This window comes from Saccopteryx bilineata, chromosome 6 (genome assembly GCF_036850765.1).
Source record: "Saccopteryx bilineata isolate mSacBil1 chromosome 6, mSacBil1_pri_phased_curated, whole genome shotgun sequence".
NCBI classification, from domain to species: domain Eukaryota; kingdom Metazoa; phylum Chordata; class Mammalia; order Chiroptera; family Emballonuridae; genus Saccopteryx; species Saccopteryx bilineata.
Window position 1 is genome coordinate 50,565,602 of NC_089495.1, and position 26,717 is coordinate 50,592,318.

The following is a 26,717-nucleotide window of genomic DNA, read 5'->3' on the forward strand; positions in this document are numbered from 1 at the left end:
GAAAAGGCAGAAACCCTGAGCAAAGGTGTGGAGGCAGGAGAGCATAACACACTTGTGAGGGGATGTTTGGAGCGCTGTGTCCAGGGCTGAGGTCTGGGCTTCGAGGGTTACAGGGGCGCCATCCCTGGAGAGCAGATCTCAGATGCCACAAGATAGGTCTTCATTTAATTGTTACTCTGACCACCCTCACCCCCTGATATTAGCTTCATAACCTGGCATCACCTGACATACAGGTAGGTAGATAGGTCCAAGAGTTAGACAGTTAGGAGCAAGAATAGCCTCTTTCTGCCTGACCAGTGGATGACATAGTGGATAGAGCATCGGACTGGGACACAGAGGACCCAGGTACGAATTCCTGAGGTCGCTGGCTTGAGCATGGGCTCACCAGCTTGAGTGCAGGGTCATTGGCTTGATCAGGGGATTATAGACATGACCCCATGGTCGCTGGCATGAGCAAGAAGTCACTCTCTGCTAGAGCCCCCAGTCAAGGCACATATGAGAAAATAATCAATGTACAACTAAGGAGCTGCAAGGAAGAATCGATGCTTCTCATCTCTCTCCCTTCTTGCCTATCTGTCCCTCTCTCCGTGTGTCTCTGTCACTAAAAAAAAAAAAAAAAAAAAAAATAGTAGCCTCTTTCTGATTATTTCCATGCTCTCTACGAACATTATTTTTTACGGGTTCCATTAAATGAGCTATTGGAGGCTTTGTGGGGGCATTTGATGTGCCTCGACCAGCACAGCTTCCCAAGGCTGCGGCAAACTGACTCTAGTGCCATATTCCATACAAACTGAAGACCTCACTGCCAATTATCTTTTCTTTTGCTCAGAAAACTCTTCCGGACTTCCCCGGAGGAAATGAAGTCCAAATTCAAGTGTTGAATATAGGAAATAATAGCATGACTATATATTTTCCTGGAAACAATGTGACACTGGACAAAGTGTCTCAAGTAAGTAGAAGGAACTTCAATTTTCTTTTTCATTATCTGACCTGAGGTATAATAGGATTTGCAGAAGCTGGTCTTCTTGGTCCTTGTGTAGATTCCAAGACAAGGCCCGAAGTGAAATGTCTTAGTATCTTGATTTCCTTTTGGCTTCGCTCTAGACTAGTGCACGACAAACCTTTACGTGCATCTGAATCACCTGGTGGCTTGTTAAAGTGCAGACAGATTCTTGATCAGTAGGTCTGAAACCTGCCTTTTAAACAAGCTTTTAGGTGATGTTGCTGGTGCTGGTCATGGACCCACACTGTAATAGCAAGATCGGTGTCAGAGGTCCTCCACCAGGGGCAATACTGTATAATGGGAGAGAAGTCTATGGAACTTGTACTTTTGCAATATGAACTCCTAAAGGACCTGGTTAAAAGAAGTTCAGCACTTACAAAAATGTGTAAATTGTGTTTTTAATGAGCTTCTTCCCTTTTGTATTCTAACTTTTCTAATAATAGTTTCCCAGCTGACTCCCATGTCTGTTCAATCCACAATGGAGCGACACTAGAATCATAATGCTTTTAGTCTGAGATCAGGCCCTAGAAACCAGATGTTAAGGGACATTCGACAATCTCTGGATACATTTTTTGTTGTCACAATTGGGAGTGTGCTATTGGCATGTCCTGTGTAGAAGCCAGGAATGCCAAAACATCCCCTTCAACAAACAATTATCTGGCTCCATATGTCAATAGTGCCGAAGTTGGAAAACCCTAATGTAGACAGTCATTGGTCTGGATTAAAGGTTCTCAGTCTTGAGTCCATATTGGAATCACTTGGAGACCTTTGAAAATTCTGGTACCTGGATCCCAGCCCCACAGGTTTTGACTGAACTTTGACTGAACTGGTCTCATTCTTAGTCAGACATGGTTGAGAACCACTACCTTAGATATTGCCAAGCTAATAGTGTTGAAGAAAAAGGAAGTTTGACTCCTGATGTTTGGGGCAGCCCAGGATTGATTATCTTTAGGGCTGATGCTCTTCTTTGCTCAATGATAAAAATTATTTCCATAGCATTTATCTTCATAAAACAAAATAAAAATGCTGGATGAAAAGTATAATTTCTTTGGTAATACTAGACAACTTCTTTATAGGGCAGGGGCTAAGACAAACCAATGCCAGCTCCCCCAAAGGCATTTGTTGATGTTTATGAACATGTACTGGGAATATCAGATAATATGTCATGACAGTGTTCAGTCACACAATGCAGAGCAAGAATCTATGGTGTTAACTATCACTCCCTTTCCCCCTTACAGACTGACAAATTTATGACTTTTGATGTGGACAAGCTGACAAGTATAAACATTTCTTCTCCTGAATCACCGTTCACTCAAGTGATTCATAATTTTACGCAGGGCCATCGCCATACCCTCCTAGTGTGGGACCCCAATAATTACCGAGTGGTAAGTAGCTGGACACCTGCAGCTAACCCTTTACTCTATGTGGTATTGGAGACATGGTAGTGTGACTTTGTTTTACCTCAATGTTGTATTACAATAGATAACCCTCAATTTCTTCCTTCTTCAAGGACGTAAGTCATTTGACTTCAATAAAAGTTTGGTGGATAGCAAGGGTTAATATTAATTTTTTTTTTTTTTTTTTTTTCTGAAGCTGGAAACAGGGAGAGACAGTCAAACAGACTCCCGCATGCGCCCGACCGGGATCCACCCGGCACGCCCACCAGGGGCGATGCTCTGCCCACCAGGGGGCGATGCTCTGCCCATCCTGGGCGTCGCCATGTTGCGACCAGAACCACTCTAGCACCTGAGGCAGAGGCCACAGAGCCATCCCCAGCGCCCGGGCCATCTTTGCTCCAATGGAGCCTTGGCTGCGGGAGGGGAAGAGAGAGACAGAGAGGAAAGCGTGGCGGAGGGGTGGAGAAGCAAATGGGCGCTTCTCCTGTGTGCCCTGGCCGGGAATCGAACCCGGGTCCTCCGCACGCTAGGCCGACGCTCTACCGCTGAGCCAACCGGCCAGGGCAATATTAAATTTTTTTTTTTCATTTTTTCTGAAGCTGAAACAGGGAGAGACAGTCAGACAGACTCCCGCATGCGCCCGACCGGGATCCACCTGGCACGCCCACCAGGGGCGACGCTCTGCCCACCAGGGGGCGATGCTCTGCCCATCCTGGGCGTCGCTATGTTGCGACCAGAGCCACTCTAGCGCCTGAGGCAGAGGCCACAGAGCCATCCCCAGCGCCCGGGCCATCCTTGCTCCAATGGAGCCTTGGCTGCGGGAGGGGAAGAGAGAGACAGAGAGGAAAGCGTGGAGGAGGGGTGGAGAAGCAAATGGGCGCTTCTCCTGTGTGCCCTGGTCGGGAATCGAACCCGGGTCCTCCGCACGCTAGGCCGACGCTCTACCGCTGAGCCAACCAGCCAGGGCAATATTAAATTTTTTTTTTTTTTTTTTTTTTCCGTATTTTTCTGAAGCTGGAAACGGGGAGAGACAGTCAGACAGACTCCCGCATGCGCCCGACCAGGATCCACCCGGCACACCCACCAGGGGCTACGCTCTGCCCATCAGGGGGCGATGCTCTGCCCATCCTGGGTGTCGCCATGTTGCGACCAGAGCCACTCTAGCGCCTGAGGCAGAGGCCACAGAGCCATCCCCAGCGCCCGGGCCATCTTTGCTCCAATGGAGCCTTGGCTGCGGGAGGGGAAGAGAGAGACAGAGAGGAAGGCGCGGCGGAGGGGTGGAGAAGCAAATGGGCGCTTCTCCTATGTGCCCTGGCCGGGAATCGAACCCGGGTCCTCCGCATGCTAGGCCGACGCTCTACCGCTGAGCCAACCGGCCAGGGCAATATTAAATTTTTTTAAAAGAACTTTTGAGCATGGTGTGTGTGTGTGTGTGTGTGTGTGTGTGTGTGTGTGTGTAAACACAAACAAACAGAGTACATATGTGTATTCTCCATGACATTTTTTTTGTAAGAGAAAGACACACAGGAAAGGAGAGAGATGAGAAGCATCAACTCGTAGTTGTATCACTTTAGTTGTTCATTGATTGCTTCTCATACATGCCTTTTAAGGGGAGGCGAAGCTCCCGCCAAGCCAGTGACCTTGGGCTCAAGTCAGCAACCTTGAGCTTCAAGCCAGTGACCTTTGGGCTCAAGCCAGTGACCATGGGATCCTGTTAATGATCCCATGCTCAGGCAAGCCTGTGCTCAAGCTGGATAAGCCCGTGCTCAAGCCAGTGACCTTGGAATTTTGAACCTGGGACCTCAGCGTCCAAGGTTGATACTCTATCCATTGCACCACCACCAGTCAGGCTCTCTGTGACTTTTTGAAACAAAATTTAAAATACAGGGGTGAGAATAAGTAGGTTTACAGTTATAATCCAAATATTAATATTTCTTATATAGATTTTGCCTATTCTTTTTTTTAAACATATTTGGAGATTATTTTATAATTACTGTTATAAATGGAACGTTTACATCCATTATGACTTCTGATGTGGTTGATTTCTACATATGAAGGATATTTATTTATGTATATTAATTTATATCTCACAGCTTACTTTCTTATAATTTCAGCTCACCTCTTTGGTTTTCTAAATATGCATACTAATCTCAAATAATTTTTTAACATTTAAAAATTTTTTTAAATTTATTTTATTGATTTGAGAGAGAAGAAGAGGGAGAATGAGGTGAGAGAGAGAAAGAGAGATTGATTTGTAGTTCCACTTATTTCTGCATTCCTTGGTTGATTCTTGTATTGAACCCAGAACCTTGTCTTATCGGGATGATGCTCTAACCAACTGAACTACTTGGCCAGGGCCTCAAATAATAATTCTATATAACTTTATTTACTATCTGCATTACTAATTTCTTTTATTGTCTTAAGTGCAAAAACCAGTACATGTTATTTAGAATTGTGTTGCTTAATTTCAAAAATTTGAGGATTTTTTCAGTTATACAGGGTGGGGCAAAAGTGGGTTTACAGTTGTTTGTAAGGAAAATAGTACAATATTTAATAAATAATAACACAAGAATAAATTGTTTTATTTACTCACAACTGTAAACCTACTTTTGCCCACCCTTGTATCTATTTAATTGTATTCATTGATAAATTTCCCCCTGAATAATTGGAAAACTGAAGCAGTTTCTGTAAAAAAAAATATAGTGAATACATCATGTAAAAGCAATAAAAATACATATAGGCCCTGGCTGGTTGGCTCAGTGGTAGAGCGTCGGCCTGGCATGCGGAAGTCCCGGGTTCGATTCCCGGCCAGGGCACACAGGAGAAGTGCCCATCTGCTTCTCCACCCCTCCCCTCTCCTTCCTCTCTGTCTCTCTCTTCCCCTTCTGCAGCCAAGGCTCCATTGGAGCAAAGATGGCCTGGGTGGTGGGGATGGCCCCATGGCCTCTGCCTCAGGTGCTAGAGTGGCTCTGGATGCAACAGAGCGACGCCCCAGATGGGCAGAGCATCGCCCCCTGGTGGGCATGCCGAGTTGATCCCGGTTGGGCGCATGCAGGAGTCTGTCTGACTGCCTCCCCGTTTCCAGCTTCAGAAAAAGACCAAAAAAAAAACAAAAAACATATCAATATTTTATAACAAAATATAAGCATCTAGATATGCCATTCAGCATATAAAGAAGCTCTGAAGGTATAGTTGAACTAAATGAATGAGTTGTGGATACACTGTAAGGTGAATTTAAATGAGTTTCTATAAAGCTACAATATAGGATTAAGTCTTCTGGGTCAGGTGTTTAATTAGAGAGCTATTGAATGACTTGTTCTAAATTCTCAGGAAACAGTGTTCTTTGGAAGCATTAGAAAGCAAGCATCAACAATTGTAGAGGCTCATGTTACCTTCAGGGAAAACCAGGGCTGTAGGATGGAGCCCTGCAAATGTAATCATGGTGCCCTTAGCTCCCAGGATAAATGTCATCCTCATTCTCCTTCTCAGAGGCTAAAATGGTAACCTAAATGTATTCTAATAGACAAAATTTTTTTCCTCAGGTGAAGGATGGTCTTAATCAGAAGCCAGAAAAAGGAGAAAATGGAATAAGGTATGTGTATTTCTTTAAAAATTACATTATATGCACTTTCTATGGAGGTAATGCATGCCCATAGTAAAGTCCAACTGTACCAATTATGTAAAATAAAAATATTGATTTATCCCAAGAAGGTAAGGCTGGTTCTATATTTTAAAAAATTAATCGTGCCTGACCTGTGGTGGTACAGTGGATAAAGCGTCAATCTGGAAACGCTGAGGTTGCTGGTTCAAAACCCTGGCTTCCCGGGTCAAGGCACATATGGGAGTTGATGCTTCCTGCTTCTCTCTCTCTCTCTCTCTCACACTCTCTCTCTGTGTCTTCCCTCTCTATAATAAATAAATAAAATCTTTAAAAAAAAACAAAAAAATTAATCATTATGATTAATTATCTTAATAAACTAAAGAGAAAAGTCAATATTATCATATCAATTGATGCAGAAAAAGCATTTGATAAAATTCAGTATCCATTTATGAGAAAAACTCTCAGCAAACTAGTGATTGAAGGGAACTTCCTTACTTACAAAAAGGACATCTAGCCTGACCAGGTGGTGATGCAGTGGATAGAGTGTCAGACTGGGATGCAGAGGACCCAGGTTTGAAACCCTGAGGTCACTGGCTTGAGCCTGGGCTCATCTGGCTTGAGCGCAGGGTTACCAGCTTGTGCTCAGGGTTGCTGGCTTGAAGCCCTAGGTTGCTGGCTTGAGCCCACGGTCATTGGCTTGAGCAAGGGGTCACTCACTCTGCTGCAGCCCCTTGGCCAAGGCACATGTGCGAAAGCAATCAGTAAACAAGAGAGATGCTTCTCATCTCTCTCCTTTCCTGCCTGTCTATGTTCCTCTCTCTGTCTCTGTCTCTCTTGCTTTAAAAAACAATCCTCAAGCTACCATTCTACTTAATGGTAAAATGCTCTCCCCATAAGATCAGAAACAAGGTAATATCTATTCTCTTTACTCATATTCAACACCCTTCCAGAGGCTAATGCAGTAAGACAAGAAAAAGAAGTAAAAGTATCTAGATTGAAAAGGAAGAAATAAAACTCTCAATTAATGGATGGTGTAATTATCTACATAGAACATCGTAAGGACTCTACAAAAAGCTCATGGAATCAATGAGTGAGTTTAGAAAGCACTTAAGATACAAGGCCAACCACAAAACAAACATATTTCTATTTACCAGCAATGACTGATTAGAAACTGAAACTTTAAATAGCATTTACAATATCTCCAAAAAAGATGAATACTACTTATAGTCTAATGTAATATAAGAAGGATTTGAGAGTTGAAGCTACACAAGGATTTTGAAAGAAATCCATGAAGAGCTAAATAACTAGAGAGATATGCTGGGTTCATGAACTAGAAGACTTAATATTGTAAAGAAAGCAGTTCTCCCCAAACTGATCTGTGAGTTTAGTGCAATTCTTATCAAAATCATAGCATTATATTTTTGTTTATGCTTTTCATTTTTATTGTTGTAACTGAAAAAGTAGTATATATTTAAAGTGTACAATATCGTGATTTAATGTGTGAAGTATTCACCACAATTGAGTTAACACATCCATCTCCTCACAGTTTACCTTTTGTGTGTGTGTGTGTAATAAGAATGTTTAAGGTCTAATCTCTTAGCAAATTTCAAGTATACAATACTGTATTATTATCTATAGTCACCATGTTGTACATTAGATCCTCAGAACTTATTCATCTTAGAACTAAAAATTTATACCCTGTAATCAAAATCTCCCCATTTCCCACCCCTTAGTCCCTGGCAACCACCATTCCATTCTCTATTTTATTAGAGTTCAGCTTCTTTTTTTAGGTTCCACATATAAATGACACCCTATAGTATTTGTCTCTGTCTGGCTTATTTCACTTAGCATAATGCCTCCTGGGTTCATCCATAATGTCACAATGGCAGGATTTCCTTTTTATGGCTGATTAATATCCCATTGTACACATAATAAAAATTTTCATATGTATGAAAATATTGACAAATTAGATTTTATCCAAATGAAAAACATTTGTTCTAAAAATATCACTGTTAAGAGAATGAAAGTATAAGCTACATATTGGTTGAATATATTTACAAATCACATATAGCTGACAAAGAATTTGCATCCAGAATATAGAAATTACTCTCAAAATTCAATAAGAAAAAAGCCTATGAAAAGGTTCTCAACATCATTAGTCATTAGAGCTGACTATGATTTTACTAATGAAAATCAAAACCACAATGAGATACCACTTCACACTCACTAGGCTTTAATTTTAATAAATAGACTATAACAAGTGTTGGTAAAGACATACATAAATCAGGATTTTTATAAACTGCTGGTGGAAATGTAAAATTATGTAGCCACTTAGAAAAACTGATTCTCAAATTGTTAAATATAGAGTTACTATACGATATAGCAATTTCACTCCTAGGCATATGCCTAAAGAAATGAAAACATATGTTAACCCAAAAATTAGTAGGTAAATGTTCATAGCAACATTACTCGCAATAGTCAAAATGAAGAAACAACTGAAATGCCCATCAACTGATGAACAAACTGATCTCTCCATACAATGTAATATTATTCAGACATAAAAAGAAATAAACTGATATATGCTATATAACATGAATATACCTTAAAAACATTATGCTTGCCCTGGCCGGTTGGCTCAGCGGTAGAGCGTTGGCCTGACGTGCAGAAGTCCCGGGTTCGATTCCCGGCCAGGGCACATAGGAGAAGCGCCCATTTGCTTCTCCACCCCCCCCCCTCCTTCCTCTCTGTCTCTCTCTTCCCCTCCTGCAGCCAAGGCTCCATTGGAGCAAAGATGGCCCGGGCGCTGGGGATGGCTCCTTGGCCTCTGCCCCAGGCGCTAGAGTGGCTCTGGTCGCAGCAGAGCGACGCCCCAGAGGGGCAGAGCATCGCCCCCTGGTGGGCAGAGCGTTGCCCCTGGTGGGCGTGCCGGGTGGATCCCGGTCGGGTGCATGTGGGAGTCTGTCTGATTGTCTCTCCCCGTTTCCAGCTTCAGAAAAATACAAAAAAAACCACAAAAAAACAAAAACAAAAAAACATTATGCTAAGCACAGGGTTGCTGGCTTGAGCATGGGATCTTCAACATGATCCCATGGTTGCTGCCTTGAGCCCAAAGGTCATTGGCTTGAAGCCCAGGGTCATTGGCTTGAGCTATGGGTTACTGTCTTGGCTGGAGCCCCTGGTCAAGGCACTTAAGAGAAACAGTCAATGAACAACTAAGGTGCCACAACTATAAGTTGATGCTTCTCATCTCTCTCCTTTCCTGTCTGTCTGTCCCTGTCTGTCCCTCTCTCTCTCCTTCTCACTCTCTCATGTGTACATGCACACTAAAAATAGATAATTTTAAAAATGCTAAGTAAAGAAGCCAACCAAAAATCCCCCATACTATATGATTCCATTTACAAGAAATGGCAGATGCCTGACCTGTGGTGGTGCAGTGGATAAAGTGTTGACCTGGGAACGCTGAGGTCGCCGGTTCAAAACCCTGGACTTGCCTGGTCAAGGCACATATGGGAGTTGATGCTTTCTGCTCCTCTCCCTTCTTTCTCTCTCTCTCTCTCTCTGTGTCTCTCTTAAAAAAACTGAATAAAGTTAAAAAAAAAAAAAGAATCAACCAATGAATGCATTAATAAGTAGAACAACAAATCAATGTTTCTTTCTCCCCCCTCTTCTCTCTCTCAAATCAATCAATCAATAAAAAAAATTAAAAAAAAAAAAAAAAAGAAATGGCAGACAAAACAGAGAGCAGGTTAGAGGTTGCCAGGGACTGGGGGAGGGGCTTTGGAGAGTCACTGCTAATGAATATTGAGTTTCTCTCTGGAGTGATGAGAATTAGATTGTTATGATAGTGGCACAACCCTGTGGACATACTAAAGCCACTGCATTATACACTTTATATGAGTGAAATTTTGTGGTATGTAAATTTATCTCACAAAGCCATTGAATAAAAAGAGAAAGAACCAATTTCTCGGCACTTTGATTATTATTATTTTTTTTTTTTGTAATTTTTCTGAAGTGAGGAGTGGGGAGGCAGAGAGACTAGACTCCCACCATGCACCCGACAGGGATCCACCCAACATGCCCACTAGGGGGTAATGCTCTGCCCACCTGAGCACCTGAGGCATTGCTCCTTTGCAACTGGAGCCATTCTAGCACCTGAGGTGGAGGCCATGGAGCCATCCTCAGCACCCAGGCCAAATTGCTCCAATGGAGCCTTGGCTGCCGGAGGGGAAGAGAGAGAGAGAGGAAAGAGAAGGGGAAGGGTAAAGAAGCAGATGGGCGCCCCTCCTGTGTGCCCTGGCTGGGAATTAAACCCGGGACTTGCACATGCCAGGCTGATGCTCTACTGCTGAGACAACTGACCAGGGTCTACCTTGATTATTCTTTAAGGAACTGGTCCCATCTTGTCATTTCCTCAGCTGGTTCTCATTCTCCATTCCTTGTTCCATGATCACTTTGTAGCCTTACATCCTGATATTCCTATGAGGCCTAAGCTAACTTGAGCCTTAATGGGACCTTAGGACTGACTGTGCCTGATCAATACTATTAAAGCACAATAGATCTTGGATCTCCACTCTCCTCACCTTTCAAAGCTCTCAGCATATGTTTGCTGCTTATGCTCTAAAATTTTTCTTTTTAAGTTAAAGGAGAGGAGATAGTGAGACAGACTCCTATATGTGTCCTGAACAGGTTGCAACCGGCAACCCCTGTCTGGGGCCAATGCTCAAATCAACCAAGCTATTTTTAAGCACCTGATGCTGACACACTCTGACCAGACCAGCCAAGCTATCCTTAGCACCTGGGGCAACACTAACCAATCAAGCCACAGGCTGCAGGAGAGGAACAGAAAGAGAAGGGGGAGAAAAGCAGATAATCATTTCTCTTGTGTGCCCTGACCGGGAATTGAACCCTGGACTTCCATATGCAGGGCTGATGCTCTATCTACTGAGCAAACCAGCCAGGGCCTCTACAATTTTCTGTGTGTGCATATGATGTGTATGATGTTGCATTTTTTTTCAGATTATTTTCTTTCTTGTTTGTATCTTGTACCAACCTGAAACGTGTAGGTAACAGTACTCTAGCACTCCAGTCTTAGGGTGGGATTTATTCGGTCTTATCAGTTATATAGCAAGGACACAGGCCCAAGGGTCTACTTCCTATCCTCTTTTTTTTTTTACAGAGACACAGAGAGAGTCAGAGAGAGGGATAGGGACAGACGGACAGGAATGGAGAGATGAGAAGCATCAATCATTGGTTTTTTTGTTGCGACACCTTAGTTGTTCATTGATTGCTTTCTCATATGTGCCTTGCCCTCGGGCCTTCAGCAGACCAAGTAACCCCTTGCTTGAGCCAGCAACCTTGGGCTCAAGCTGGTGAGCCTTACTCAAACCAGATGAGCCCACGCTCAAGCTGGCGACCTCGGGGTCTCAAATCTGGGTCCTTCCGCATCCCAGTTCGACGCTCTATCCTCTGCACCACCGCCTGGTCAGGCTACTTCCTATCTTCTTATTCTACCCACTGTCTCTCTTTTCAATGGTTCATCTTTATCTTTGATAAAAGCAGCTTTGACAATGTGGAGCAGTCTTAGTTGTACCTACTAGGCTCCTGGTGGCACACATCAGGTTCAGTTTCCCATATTAATCACCTGTCAAACCACACCAAGTTGAATGCCAAACATTGTCAGGATCTGAGTTTAATTCATATGTTCTCAGCAACTTCTGCCTTTGTTCCTTTACTGCTTTAGCTCTAAAGCTTCTGAAACAAGGAACACAAAGGCATAGCTACCTTCTTGAAGGAGAAGGGAATAGCATCTATTTCAGTATGTACTTAATATCCCAACCACTCTTGAAATAGTTCCTTGTTACAGAGTACTTAGAACGGTTTTTGACATTTAGCTGTATTAAATAAAATCTTTTAGGTGTGTTCTCGTGAGCGGGTAAGCAAGGGCAAGCCTGGGGTTCCTTACTTTCTGCCTTTACTCTAGAAATATTCTGTAAACATCTTCAATTCCTTCTCGTAGGAAGCACAGTGCAGCTTCAGGTGCAAATGCTGTGACTTAGAGCAAAACATTCCTTAGTCCAGTCATGAGACAGATGGCTTTCTGTTTCAGATTTGTAAATGCTTTTGATGAGAGCCTCAACATCACAATGGCTGAAAAATTATATGAAAATGTCACCAGTTACAATGCCAGCAAATATCAGTTTTTTCCTTCGGGCATGTAAGTACCTATATTGGATACTTTGTTCCAAAGTTTAAGGATTTCACGTCTTAGTCTTTAAACAATCCATTGAAGCTTTTAGCACCAAGAATGTTAACCTATATTATTCTTTCTTTTCTTAGAAAAAGATTCACAATAAGCTCAGAAAATATTCCAAACGAGTGCAAAACTTCTTTTGAAACACCCAAGCTTGAATTCGGTAGTGCATACACTTACGTGATCAGCAGAAAGGTTAGTAAGCCTTTCCATCCCATCAGAAGTGCAACTCAAACTTTCTTTTTTTTTTTTTTTGGATTTTTTTCTGAAGCTGGAAACGGGGAGAGACAGTCAGACAGACTCCCGCATGCGCCCGACCGGGATCCACCCGGCACGCCCACCAGGGGGCGATGCTCTGTCCCTCTGGGGTGTCGCTCTGTCGCGACCAGAGCCATTCTAGCGCCTGCGCCTGGGCCATCCTTGCTCCAATGGAGCCTTGGCTGCGAGAGGGGAAGAGAGAGACAGAGAGGAAGGAGGGGAGGGGGTGGGGAAGCAAATGGGCGCTTCTCCTATGTGCCCTGGCTGGGAATCGAACCCGGATCCCCCGCACGCCAGGCCAATGCTCTACCGCTGAGCCAACCGGCCAGGGCCTCAAACTTTCTTCATCTAAGTCCTCACAAACACTTAGGACATAATCATGATTTAACTAGAATAATATTAGGATCTATATTTTAAATGGGCTTAAAGTTAATTAAGATCACCACCCAGTCTTTAAGTTATCATTGACTTAAGTTCACCATTAGAATAAAATTGAGCAGACTGACTTACTCTCCCCAGAAGTCCATGTTGACCCGTATCTGATGCTTTCTGTTCAGAGATAGAAATCTTTTCAACAAAACCAACTTCAATCTACTCTCTGATTTAAGAGGAAAACACTAGTGAACATTTTCAAACCCCATCATGGCCATCTCATCACAAGTATGAAATTCAGTGTTGCATATTTACACTGAAAATGCATACTTGCTTGATAAGTTGTATGACCTCCCTAGAAGTTGACACTTCACTTGCCAGTTTGAGCAATGTTTACTTTAAAAGCAATTTTGATTTTAATTTCTTTTTCTCACTTTTGCCTTATTGCTTTAGGGTGATGGCTGCCCTGAATGGAGTGTATTTGAAGATATTGCACCCAACACAGTTAACATGGCCCTGCAAATCCCACAGTATTTCCTTCTCACCTGTGGCGAAGTGGTTTTCTCTGTCACAGGATTGGAGTTTTCATATTCTCAGGTTTCTTGTTCATTGTTTTTACCACCCTTCCTCTATACCGCTGCCTTCAAAGCACTGCTAGGGCTTCATTTAAATCTGGGCTAGCCGTACGTGTATAGTTTTAAATAACTCCAAGAAGGCCTTGGTATATTCCACCAGACAAGTGTTTTGAGGTCACCACATCTTGTCTTTATTGATGAAGAATATTACTATTTAGCTTCATGAATGCATAGATCATATGTGTCTATATTCCCAGAGTCCAAAAAAGAGGTTTATAGACCTAAGTAGGAAAACTATATTAACAGTAATTGCCAGGGTCATGAGAGTCAGGTGACTGCTTTCTGAAACAACCAAATGCTATCAAGGATTCATAACACCCTCAGGTCAGGTCTATGTTCTCATCATCTTTAAGGTTCCGTTGAGGTCCCTCAGAGGGACGGACCTCAAACAAGTCTACATTAATACTCTAGTAAACACACCGATTAAGGCCTAGCTTAAAAAGATGTGTTTTTTTAATTCATTGATTTGAGAGAGAGAAGAAGGAAGAGAGAGAAAGAGAGAAACATTAGTTTATTGTTCCACTTATTTATGCATATGATTCTTGTATGTGCTCTGACCAGGGATCAAGCCCGCAACCTTGGCATATCGGGACAACACTCTCACCAGCTGAGTTACCTGGCCAGAGCTCAAGGGCCTAGCTTTTGAACATTAATAAATATTGCTCTATGTGCATTATACTAATGGGCAGATTTTGCTGTTATCTGACTTAGAGCTCAATTTCCAAAAGAATCTATCAAAGCTACAGTTATAGTCATTGTAGCTCTGTTGTGTTGTAAAGTTTGTAAATATGAGCTGGATAATCCCTTTCAGTGGTGACCTCACAGCCTAATAAAGGAGATGGCTATAACACAGGTGACCAGAGTTTGAAGAGAGGTTTGGTGGCATGGCAGGAGAGCTCACAGAAGGGCCAGCTCCCAGCCCAGACAGCAGCTCCATGCGGGGGAGGAAGGTTTCGTGCTGGGTGGCTTTGCTTGGAAACTTCTATAGAAATAGATTCGGCTCATCTGTAGATGAGTTCGTTTAACTAGGATGGCAACTTTGCAAATATGTGAGGAGGGAAAGACAAGGGCTCCTTATATGCTCATGCAGCTTGAGGATATGAGGTATCCTCCTATCCAAGCAATTATCTCTTTCACATTCAAACCAGCCTGATTTAAGGACACTTTAAGGGTGACTGCTTAACTCAGTGAGCCGGTGAGCTGTGCTCTCCTGCTGAGGCTGAGCTCCGGATTGGGATTCTCCTCGCTTTGCTTCCTCAGGCTCCTTCCAACATGAAGTCGGTGCTGCAGGCAGGATGGCTGTTGACAGTGGCTGTTGGCAACATCATCGTGCTTATCGTGGCAGGAGCAGGCCAGTTCAAAGAACAGGTACAGGGTGGAAAAGAGATGTACCTTTGTCTTGTCTGTCAGCAGAGGTGGATCTAACGGTGGGCGCACTGGGCGCGCCCTGGGCCCCGATTTCTGAAGGGCCCACAAAACCCCAACTTTACACTTTTTTCTAATGACACCAAGTTTGGTTTCATATGTGAAATTTTAACATTAATAGTACATGATATTTTTTATTTATTTTAAAATATGGGAAACATGTATTTTTATTTTCCCTGTCTCTCTCTCTCTCTTTTTTTTTTATTTTTTTTTTTTTTTTTTTTTTTTTTTTTTTTTTTTTCATTTTTCTGAAGCTTGGAAACAGGGAGAGACAGTCAGACAGACTCCCGCATGCACCCGACCGGGATCCACCCGGCACGCCCACCAGGGGCGATGCTCTGCCCACCAGGGGGCGATGCTCTGCCCATCCTGGGCGTCGCCATGTTGCGACCAGAGCCACTCTAGCGCCTGAGGCAGAGGCCACAGAGCCATCCCCAGCGCCCGGGCCATCTTTGCTCCAGTGGAGCCCCGGCTGCGGGAGGGGAAGAGAGAGACAGAGAGGAAAGCGCGGCGGAGGGGTGGAGAAGCAAATGGGCGCTTCTCCTGTGTGCCCTGGCCGGGAATCAAACCCGGGTCCTCCGCACGCTAGGCCGACGCTCTACCGCTGAGCCAACCGGCCAGGGCCTCTCTCTCTCTCTTTTTTAAGGGGCCCAATATTTTCTTCTGTGCTCGGGGCCTCAACCGACCTTCATCTACCTCTGTCTATCAGTGGTCATCATGATGACCCTCCCTGGCTGTTTATATATACATAATTGTCTCCTCTAGTCACTGGATAAAACTGCCACATTGGCAGGTAGGGCAGTTACATAATGGTCTTAGGGCCAAGCATGTGCAGATTCTTCTATTCCCGCTGGGTATTCTACAGTCAAAAATGGACAACCAAAATAACCAGATTGGGTTGACGTACATACACCCTACTGTCGTTCACTATCAAAGAAAAGATCCCTCCTAGCTCCAGTGAATGCAACTTAATGACCCCAAACCAGGCATGTTATCCAGAAATTATCATAGTACCTAAAGTTACAGCCATTCTAAAGGTTGTTGTAATTTTCCCAGCTAAAATAAAGTAAGGGCTTTTCATGATACTTACACCCTCTCTCTTCAGCACATCAGCTTATCTACCTCAGAAGGGAACTGTCCCGTCCCCCACCCTCTCAGTTTCATTGCTTCCCCTGTGAGGTCCCTTCAGAGCGGGCACTAATTCTGTGTGCTCATGAGCTCAAGGTACTGCCAAAGGATAACATGGGACTCTTCACTGCGAACAGTTCTGCGTATTCTTTTTCTTTCAAGAGTACTGCCTGGTGTTCTCCTGGTCTCCGTCCTTCCAGGGCCCAGCTATGCACCTTAAGACTTGGGTTTTTCAGAAATTTTCTCTCCTCTTCCCAATACCTTGTGCTTCTGCATTCCAGTGCTCTTAGAAAAATGTTAGCTTGATACTTGAGCATTTGAGAAAGGCTGGCCCTTCTGTATCTGTGGCAATAACTGGCCATTCTATATCTATAGCAGAAGCCAACCAATTTCCCCTTACAATTTAATGTCAAAGCACCTTCCATCTGGACATAGCAAGAAAATATGCACGTGCTATATCCACTACTATAACCAGTATTGTTTCTTATTGTTTTATTTTTTTCTTGCTCTAACGCCAATTCCTTCAAAGTGGGCCGAGTACGTTCTGTTTGCTTCATTGCTTCTGGTTGTCTGCATAATCTTTGCCATCATGGCGCGATTCTATACGTACATCAATCCAGCGGAGATCGAAGCTCAGTTTGATACGGATGAGAAAAAAAAGAAGCCAGAAAACCTGTATAGCACATTAGATACCATCTCCCAGACACCTATGTGAGCGTCAGGAAACCAGTGGAGGATGGACTGGGCCCAGAACATGCCCTGGCTTCTGTCCCCAGGGGGCAGGACACTGTTGGATGACCCCTGATGGAGAAGATTTCAGAATTAAGAACCAAACGAAGAACGCAATTTCCTAAGCAACCATCAGTGAACCTAAAACTCTGGAAGAAGCCTTTTTTTTTTTTTAAGAGAAGTCTTATTTAAGGTACGCATATGTGCACACATGCACTTTTACAACATTCAGAGCATGCCTGTATTTAACTGTTTTCTTATCACACAAATGAAGCTATTTTGGACTAACTTAATTTTTTGAAAGGGTAACGGAGTTCCATATTGTTTTTATTCTAACACTGTACGAAAACAATGTTAAACGAGGCTAGAGACCATGCCTTTACCTTTTGTTTTGTGTTTGTTTGTTTTTCTAGTTCCTACCTCTTTTTAAATTATGTGTAACTCAAAAGACCACTTAGGTTAAAGACAGTAATGATTTTTGGAGTCTCAGTGGTATGAAATAAATTCCTGTTCTTAAGAATAAGTGTCTATGTGTCTTTGGGTAAGGTAAGAAATTCTGAGATAAATACTGATTATTAAAACGGCACACACATTAAAATTTCATCAGAAATTGATAAAAGCATGAGCAAAAATGCCCACATGTCATAAATTCTAGGAACATGAAATATGGAGGTTTGTTTCTTTTTGGGAGGAGGTTGTTTTTTTGTGTTTTTTTTTTTTTTTTTACAGAGATAGAGTCAGAGAGAGGGATAGACAGGGATAGACAGACAGGAATGGAGAAAGATGAGAAGCATCAATCATTAGTTTTTCGTTGCGACACCTTAGTTGTTCATTGATTGCTTTCTCATATGTGCCTTGACCGTGGGCCTTCAGCAGACCAAGTAACCCCTTGCTCGAGCCAGCAACCTTGAGTCCAAGCTGGTGACCTCAGGGTCTCGAACCAGGGCCCTCCGCATCCCAGCCTGATGCTCTATCCACTGCGCCACTGCCTGGTCAGGCTGGAGGTTTGTTTCTTTCTTCATGGTTTGATTCTCTCCAGGGACATATACATACCTATACTTCTCTTATTATGAGGATGTTTCTATGTGCATATTTAAGCATCGTTTCCGAGTGTTTTTCTCAATGCTCATAAGCATTCTTCTGCTTGAATAAAAATTCTTTCAAAACACATAAACATTGAGTGCCTAATTTACTCTATAGATACTTACCACTTAATGATTCCCAGGTTTCAGACCCCAAACAAGTCTACATTAATACTCTTGTAAAAACAAGCAACCATTCTTAGACAAACTTGTACACAGCTCTAATGTTGGAACTGGTTCCTGGATTGGGAGGAAGGGCCCATGTTAGACCTCTAAGACACTTCGTGCACAAGCTTGGCATTGCACTGTGGAGACAGAATGAAGCTGGTGGGGGGAGAGGGTTAGAACAAGAAATTCACATGTGAGGATCACACCTGGCTAAAGACCTTCTGCACCCTTAGGATCCCGTGCTCATTCCTTAAATGGGGCTCATGAGGCTCCTTTCTCTCTGGACGTATCTCCTTTCTCTCTGCTTAGATACTCTGATCTAACTTATCTATACTTATATACTCCGATGTAGCCAACAGTTAGTTTCTTCTAGTCCTTGGAATGCATCAAGTTCTAACTTCCAGGTCAAAGGCTAAAGAAAAAGTCCTGAGACACTTATTCTCTACCTACTGCTCATCCACCCCCTCTGCCTGGCTTGGTCCTCTTCATTTTCAGGATTCAGGCTTCTTCCTCCAAGAGTTTTCCTGTCCCCATTCCCCTGAATTTGGCTGTGTCTCCTTTGAGATCTCTCCTGCCACACACCCTCAGTGTATTGTAACTGTCTACTAGCTTTCTCTAGACTGAAAGTGTTTTTGTTTTTTTTGCAAGAGAGACAGAGAGACAAGAAGGGAGAGAGATGAGAAGCATCAACTCGTAGTTGCGGCACCTTTGTTGTTCATTGATTACTTATCATACATGCCTTGATGGCAAGCGGAGTGGGGTGCTTCAGCTGAGCCAGTGACCCCTTGCGCAAGCCAGCGACCTTGGGCTTCAAGCCAGCAACCATGGGACCATGTTGATGATCTCATGCTCAAGCCAGTGACCCTGTTCTCAATCAAGCCAGTGACCTCAGGGTTTTGAACCTAGGACCTCAGCATCCCCAGGTTAACGCTTTATCCACTTCACCACCAGTGGTCAGGCTAGATCAAAAGTGTTCTGTATGTACCCTGTTCTGTATTCATTCTCTAGAACATGATAGGCCTCCAAGTGTTAAATAAATATTTTAAACCTCTTGGCCTGTGAGGAATGAGATGGAAGAGGAAGAGAACTGAACATTTAATAATGAGTTGAATGAGCCTAATCAGTGAACTCGAGTGTGAAAGACTATAGAGACAAATAATTTTGCCTCTCTGATTGTTTCTACCCTCTAACTTCTATCTGAGGCCTTTGACTGGGAAAACCAAGAGTTACACACAGTTTTCCTTACTTCTCTTGACAATAATCAAAAGAGGAATAATACTAAATCTACAAAACACATTCTATTGAATAGTTCTAATTCTTACAGTCTCAGGGCAACGTTGGGCCACCTAGACCTTTTACCAAAAGGCAAACAATTTATACATTCTGAAAATAAACCAGAGTATAGACCTTTTAGATTTCATTTTCTTTTCCTACAAAACAAAGAAAACACTAGACAATCTGAGGCCTTAAAAGTCCTTTGTTTGAGACAGCCAACTAAATGGGAAATGATATTTTCAAACAACACCTCAGATAAGGGCCTAATATCCAAAATATACAAAGAACTTATAAAACTCAACAACAAACAAACAATCCAATAAAAAAATGGGAAAAGGACATGAACAGACACTTCTCCCAGGAAGAAATACAAATGGCCAACAGATATATGAAAAGATGCTCATCTTCTTTAGTTATTAGAGAAATGCAAAGCAAAACTGCAATGAGATACCACCTCACACCTGTTAGATTAGCTATTATTAACAAGACAGGTAATAGCAAATGTTGGAGAGGCTGTGGAGAAAAAGGAACCCTCATACACTGTTGGTGGGAATGTAAAGTAGTACAACCATTATGGAAGAAAGTATGGTGGTTCCTCAAAAAACTGAAAATAGAACTACTTTATGACCCAGCAATCCCTCTACTGGGTATATACCCCCAAAACTCAGAAACATTGATATGTAAAGACACATGCAGCCCCATGTTTATTGCAGCATTGTTCACAGTGGCCAGGACATGGAAACAACCAAAAAGCCCGTCAATAGATGAGTGGATAAAGATGTGGCACATATATACTATGGAATACTACTCAGCCATAAGAAATGATGATATCGGATCATTTACAGAAAAATGGTGGGATCTTGATAACATTATACAAAGTGAAATAAGTAAATCAGAAAAAAACAGGAACTTCATTATTCCATACGTAGGTGAGACATAAAAGTGAGACTAAGAGACATTGATAAGAATGTGGTGGTTACCGGGGGAGGGGGGAGAGGGAGAGGGAAAGGGGAAGGGGCACAAAGAAAACTAGATAGAAGGTGACAGAGGACAATCTGACTTTGGGTGATGGGTATGCAACATAACTGAACGACAAGATAACCTGGACATGTTATCTTTGAATATATGTATCCTGATTTATTGATGTCGCCCCATTAATACAATAAAATTATTTTAAAAAATCCTTTGTTTGAGGATGGCTGGCACATAGTAGATTTCCAAATATTTGAATGAAGGCCCATCCCTCTACGAACTCTGATGTTAACACTGTAGATTGCTTTGCATATGGGTGGCAATCACTCCTACATCATCTTCACTGGCCTTTATAATCAGTATGATGAAGGCACAGAAGGGAACTGGAAGACTTGGCTCATCAGGATTGTGTTTACAGAGTCATCTTCCCTCTAGCTAGACTGGTGGTCTAGATGTGAGACATTAGACAACGGCAAATGTCATGGTGTAGGGGTGGCAAAAGGGGACACATGAGGCCAGACCAATAATTTCTGGTATTCTGCCCTTTCCTCAGCCCCCAATTTTTGTACTTGATGCCTTCCTCTAAGTTCTGGGCTGATCAATGTATAACCACGGTAGTACACTTGCAAGACTGGCTGACTGTTAAGGTATAATTCAATATGGGTTGAAGAGAATGAGATTGCTTTCATTAAAAATAGCAGGGCTTCACTGCCTATGACAAAAAGCCAGAATATCGTGAGAAGTGTATAATGTTCATATGAATCTTTTTCATATTGACCTATTCTTGTTATTTTGGTGGTGTTGTTTTTTTCCTTCTCTTTCTGAGTGAGAGGAAGGAAGATAGAGAGACAGACTCCCACATGTGCCCTAACCAGGATCCACCTAGCAACCCCTGTTTGGGGCCAATGCTCTGCCCATATGGGGCCATGCTTGCAACTAAGCTATCTTTAGTGCCTGAGGCAGAGGCTCCACAAAGCCATCCTCGGTGCCCAGGGTGATGCATTCAAGCCAATCAAGCCATGGCTGCAGGAGGGGAAGAGAGAGAGAGAGAGAGAGAGAGAAAGAAGAAGAAGAGGAGGAGGAAGAAAGAGGAGGAGGAGGAGGAGGAGGAGGAGGAAGAGGGATGAAGAAGCACATGATTGCTTCTCCTGTGTGCCACAACCAGGAATCAAACCCAGGAATCAAACCCAGGACATTCACATTCCAGGCCAACGCTTTGCCGCTGAGCCAACCAGCCATAGCCTGCCTTTTTTTTTTTTAAGTGAGAGGAGGGGAGATGGACAGACTTCCACATGCACCCTAACTGGATCCATCTGGTAATACTCATCTGGGACCAATGCTCAAATTAACCGAGCTCCCCTCAGCACCCAGGACTGCTTGAACCAATCAACCACTGGCTACAATGGGGAAGAGAGAGAGAAGGGAGAGAGGGAGGGAAAGAGAAGCAGATGGTTGCTTCTCACGTGTTCCCTGACTGGGGATCAAATCTGGGATGTCCACACACCCAGCCAATGCTCTATCCACTGAGTCGACCAGGAAGAGCCAATCTATTCTTGTTTTGATCCCACATTTCTCTACAATTTTTTTGGTGTGTGGATGTTATTTAGTTCTTTTGGGATAATAAAATATTTGTTTTGCAATCTATCTTAGACTTTACAAAGTTACTTTATTAAAATTATGTTCAGCCTGACCAGGTGGTGGCACAGTGGATAGAGCTTCGGACTGGAACACGGAGGACTCAGATTCAAAATCCCAAGGGCGCTGGCTTGAGCACAGGCTCACTGGCTTGAGCCCAAGGTTGCTGGCTTGAGCAAGGGTCACTCACTCTGCTATAGCTCCCTGATCAAGGCACATATAAGATTGCAATAGATGAACAACTAAGTTGCTGTAACAAAGAATTGATGCTTCTCATCTTTCTCCCTTCCTGCCTGTCTGTCCCTGACTCACTGTCTGTCAAAAAAAAAAAAAAATATATATATATGTATATATATATATATATATATATATATATAAAATCAAGTTTGATTTTTGTTGACCATTTTAGCCATAGATTTTGTCATGCATTCTGAAATTTTTTGCAGCGTCATTTTTCTAATGACAAACAATAGTAGTTAGCACTCACTGGACACTGAATACAAATAGATAGCATGCTAAGCCCTCTATTGCATGAAGTTTACAAGCATATAATCCTCTTAACCTCCCCGTAATATAGATTATTGTCATCCATTTCCATTTCACAGATGAGAAAACAAGCACAGAGAAACCAAGTAACGTGCCCACGGGCATGTCTGCTCCTGGGCTCAGGCTGCCAGCCACTACGCAGACCTGCCTCTTGATGCCAGGGCTTCATGGACAGTATGAAGTAACTCAGTTGAGTCCTCATACTAATAGTAAGGAAGGTGTTATACTCACGCTTTAGCGGTAAGAAAACTTGGGAATATCTAGCTTAAGTAACTTGCCCAAGGAGCCCAGATTTGAACCCAAGCACGTTTGAGCAGAAAGGCCTATCTCTTAACCTCCAGGCTCTCCTGTCTCCTTTCACATAGTAAAATGCAAACAGGCCATGACGGGAGTGATGGAAATGAGACAAGAGCAAAACGGATGCTGGAGGACCTCAGAGAAGCACTGGTCCACCCGGAACCCAGGGTGGACACCCCAGGGCTGGCCCAGATGGACAAGAGGGCCTGGGTGCAGGGAGGGGATGCTGGGGTGCTGGTAAATCCTGCTCTCGAAGGGTTAGATAGAAAAAATTACACACAGTTCCCACCTTAGCAGGGGCCAGGGCCTCCTGTGAACACCTTGTGATGGCCTGAAGACACTGGGCCCTCCCCACGGATCTGAGTTTTGCAAACCCCACTGCCAACGGGAGTCCCAGTGGTGGCTCCTTTAAGGTCACGGTGATGAGCTCTGAAGCTTGCCATGAAGGGGCCCCTCTCACCTTGAGGGGCAGCTGGCTAGAGGGGCAGAGGGGGTGTGAGGAGGAGAGGTCATGGCAGTGCTGGAGAAGGAAGGAAGCAGGGAGGTTACAACGCAGGATGACCAAGGCTGTGCAGGCCGCTTTATTTGTTTTTTTTTAATTTATTTTTTTACAGTGACAGAGAGAGAGACAGGGACAAACAGACAGGAACGGAGAGAGATGAGAAGCATCAACCATCAGTTTTTTGTTGCGACACCTTAGTTGTTCATTGATTGCTTTCTCATATGTGCCTTGACCGTGGGCCTTCAGCAGACCGAGTAACCCCTTCCTTGAGGTGAGCCTTGCTCAAACCAGATGGGCCCGTGCTCAAGCTGGTGACCTCGGGTCTCGAACCTGGGTCCGCCGCATCCCAGTCCGATGCTCCATCCACTGCGCCACCACCTGGTCAGGCCAGGCTGCTTTGTTTTGTTTTTAATCATCGTAAAATATACCTAACAAAATGTACCATTTAGCCGTTTTTAAGTGTACAGTTCAGTGGCACTAAGAGCCTTCACATTGCTCTGCAACCATCATTACCATCCATCTCCAGAACTTGTTTCATCTTGCAAAATTGAAACTTCATACCAACCCCCCATTCTGCCCCCGCCTCCGCCACGCCAGAGTCCTCCAGAGGAACAAAAACCAATTCACAGACCACTTGCTTCCATCCTTTGTGTCAGAAGGGACCCTGCGAGCCAGAAGCCTCTGTCTCCAACTTGACCAAAGGCAATAAACAGGAGAGAGAGCCTGGGCCTGCCAGGGCTCCAAGGTGTGTCAGCAAGGACACAAGTTTACCTCGGTCCACTGCGGTGTGACCAGGATGGCTTTTAGTCTCACTTTCCTGTATTGTGCTAACCCAGGGGTCGGGAACCTTTTTGGCTGAGAGAGCCATGAACGCCACATGTTTTAAAATGTAATTCCGTGAGAGCCATACAACGACCCATGTATGTTACGTATTATCCAATAAAAATTTGGTGTTGTCCCGGAGGACAGCTGTGATTGGCTCCAGCCACCCGCAACCATGAACATGAGCGGTAGGAAATGAATGGCTTGTAATACATGAGAATGTTTTATATTTTTAACGTTATTATTTTTTTTATTAAAGATTTGTCTGCAAGCCAGATGCAGCCATCAAAAGAGCCACATCTGGCTCGCGAGCCATAGGTTCCCAACCCCTGTGCTAATCTCTGTCAATTAGAGCCATTGGAGTTTTTTGTTGTTTTTTTTATAAAGATTTTATTTATTCATTATGGGGGCGGGGTAGGAGCAGAAAGCATCAACTCCCATATGTGCCTTGACCAGGCAAGCCCAAGGTTTTGAACCGGCAACCTCAGTGTTTCCAGGTTGACGCTTTATCCACTGCGCCACCATAAGTCAGGCTGGAGTTTTTATTTGATTGTAACATCTGGCTTGTTCTCAGGAGACTTGCAGAATCCATAAGTATGCTTGAAGACTCAAAAGGAACAACAATCAAATCTGCTAGGTCACTGAATGTTCTTAGGGCTGACTGTTCTGGAGGCGAGTGTGGGGCCCTAACAGCTTTCACCTTGTGTGGGAGTCAGAGGACTGGTCCTGCCGGCAGTCTTTGTGACTGGGCCCTGTCCTAGCCTAAGCACTGAGCAGGTTTTCCTGTAGGACTCCATTTGATAGGGGGCTCCTAAAATGTCCTCTGTCCCCCATCAGCACAGGAGAGAGGGAGGAGTGGGGCACAGACCATCTGTCACAGAACTGTTTGACAGGTTTCCGCGCTTTGCAGGTGCCAGCCAGATGTGCCCAGAGCCCCTCCTTCCTAAACTGTACCTTGGGGCAGAGATGACATTCTCTGCTGCCCCCTGCTGTTCAGTCTAGATTTTAGTCTTGGGTAAAACCAACCTTCAGTGAGACTTAAACTTCAGTAAGTCACCAACCAGTCTTACTTGGGTCCTTGGTTTTGTTTACAAGCCTGGGAAGAATTCTGAGCACAGGCAAACATAAGAGCTATTGCGGGTTTGGCTCCAGAGGACCATAATAGAACAAATACAGTATTGCTGTTAGAGGGTCTTGCCTTCAATTTGTAAAAACTGCCAACATCTGTGAAGTACAATAAAGTGAAGCCCAATAAAACAATGTATGCCTGTATGTCTCGATCAGCTACTACATCGCAACCCATGTGTGTCCAATACGTATTAGGGACCTACAACAGGCATCCTAGGGAGTGAGGGAGTAAGCCCTCGTGATAGAATTAGTGTTCTATTAAGAAGAGGAGACCTCCCCTCTCGCCACTGTGAGAAGATAGCAGTCTACAAGCCAGGAAAAGAGGTCTTACCAGAAACCAACCCTGATGGCCTTTTGGACTTCCAGCCTCCAGAACTGTGAGAATGTTCATTTCTGTTGCGTGGTTTAAGCCCCTCGTCTGTGGTATAGTGTCATGGTAGCCCGAGACGGCTGATACAAGGACCCACTGTCCCCATTTCTCAGGGGCTGTGGGAGTTCCAGGGACAGTTCTGAGCAAACCAGGATGAGTTTGCTCATCCTAATTTATGAACTGATGAATGTCAAGTGCTTGGGCTTCCTCCAGTGCCTGGAATATAGTAAGTGCTCTGTAAGTGCTAGCGATTATTATCTCATTTCTTCAACAACAATTTGGTAACCTACTGTGCCAATGTGGTTTAATATACAAGGGTTACAAAGTAGATAAAGCCTGCCCTTGTGGAGTTTACAAGAGTTTATCATGAAGGTCTAGCGGTGACTGGTTGATAAATGGGGGCTGTGTCAGAATGAGAGGACCAAGTTCAGACAGGACCGGGCTCGGGGGAGGTAACCCTAAGACACATATCGTAGCTGTTTCCCTGCAGAAGCCACCAGCAGAGGCAGTCGCCTCAGCTGTTCCAGGTTTCTAAAAAAATGGAAGGCCGAGAAGCTGGGTAGCGCTGGCGCCTGGTCAAATGACCACAGGTCATTTTGACAAATGGCTTGGGGCAAGCCCAGCTGCCCCAAACTTTCCGTTTGACTAAGCAAGGTCATCACAAACTGTCTGGAAGTTCACTGTCTTGGCCACAAGACAGCAGAGGAGAACATGCTTAGGAAAATGCGGTGCCAACCAAAGGCTTTTTTTAAAGTCAGAAATATTTTATTCGGAATTTTTCATGGATGCATCTTAGAAGGCATCATCAGACACTGAGTATTTAAATATCTAGGCATTTCTTGGGACTGGCATTAGCGGATTTCCAGTCTCTCCGGGACTCAGACACAAATTCCAGCAGGGGTCACTGTTCCTCAGTATGTCATACAACTGGCTTTATGTGAGTTGGGAAAGAAACATTTATCAAGCACTTCCTACATGACAGAGTTTGCATTATTTTACATCTATCTTTATCCACTCTTTTTTTATTTAAAAATATTGATTAAGCTTCTACTGTTTTCCAGGTATTTATGTAGGCCAGATAAACTAATAAATACTGTATATAAAGTGTCAGGTGCTGATAAG

At 43.6% G+C, this 26,717-nt stretch overlaps 1 protein-coding gene and 1 non-coding gene across 2 annotated transcripts in view; both read left to right on the forward strand.

Annotated features, from left to right (window-relative positions):
• The window catches only part of SLC15A1 (solute carrier family 15 member 1), a 57,873-nt gene extending 40,552 nt beyond the window's left edge, over positions 1-17,321 (forward strand). The window contains exons 16-23 of the mRNA XM_066236918.1: positions 830-949; positions 2,242-2,388; positions 5,943-5,992; positions 12,108-12,215; positions 12,338-12,446; positions 13,335-13,478; positions 14,777-14,884; positions 16,599-17,321. Of these exons, the coding sequence (XP_066093015.1) occupies positions 830-949; positions 2,242-2,388; positions 5,943-5,992; positions 12,108-12,215; positions 12,338-12,446; positions 13,335-13,478; positions 14,777-14,884; positions 16,599-16,784 (972 nt within the window). The 3' untranslated portion in view covers positions 16,785-17,321. The remainder of the gene's footprint in view (positions 1-829; positions 950-2,241; positions 2,389-5,942; positions 5,993-12,107; positions 12,216-12,337; positions 12,447-13,334; positions 13,479-14,776; positions 14,885-16,598) is intronic.
• Positions 5,141-5,216, forward strand: TRNAA-GGC (transfer RNA alanine (anticodon GGC)). Its single transcript has one exon. It is a non-coding gene; the product is annotated as a tRNA-Ala (tRNA).
• Positions 17,322-26,717: the final 9,396 nt, after the last annotated feature.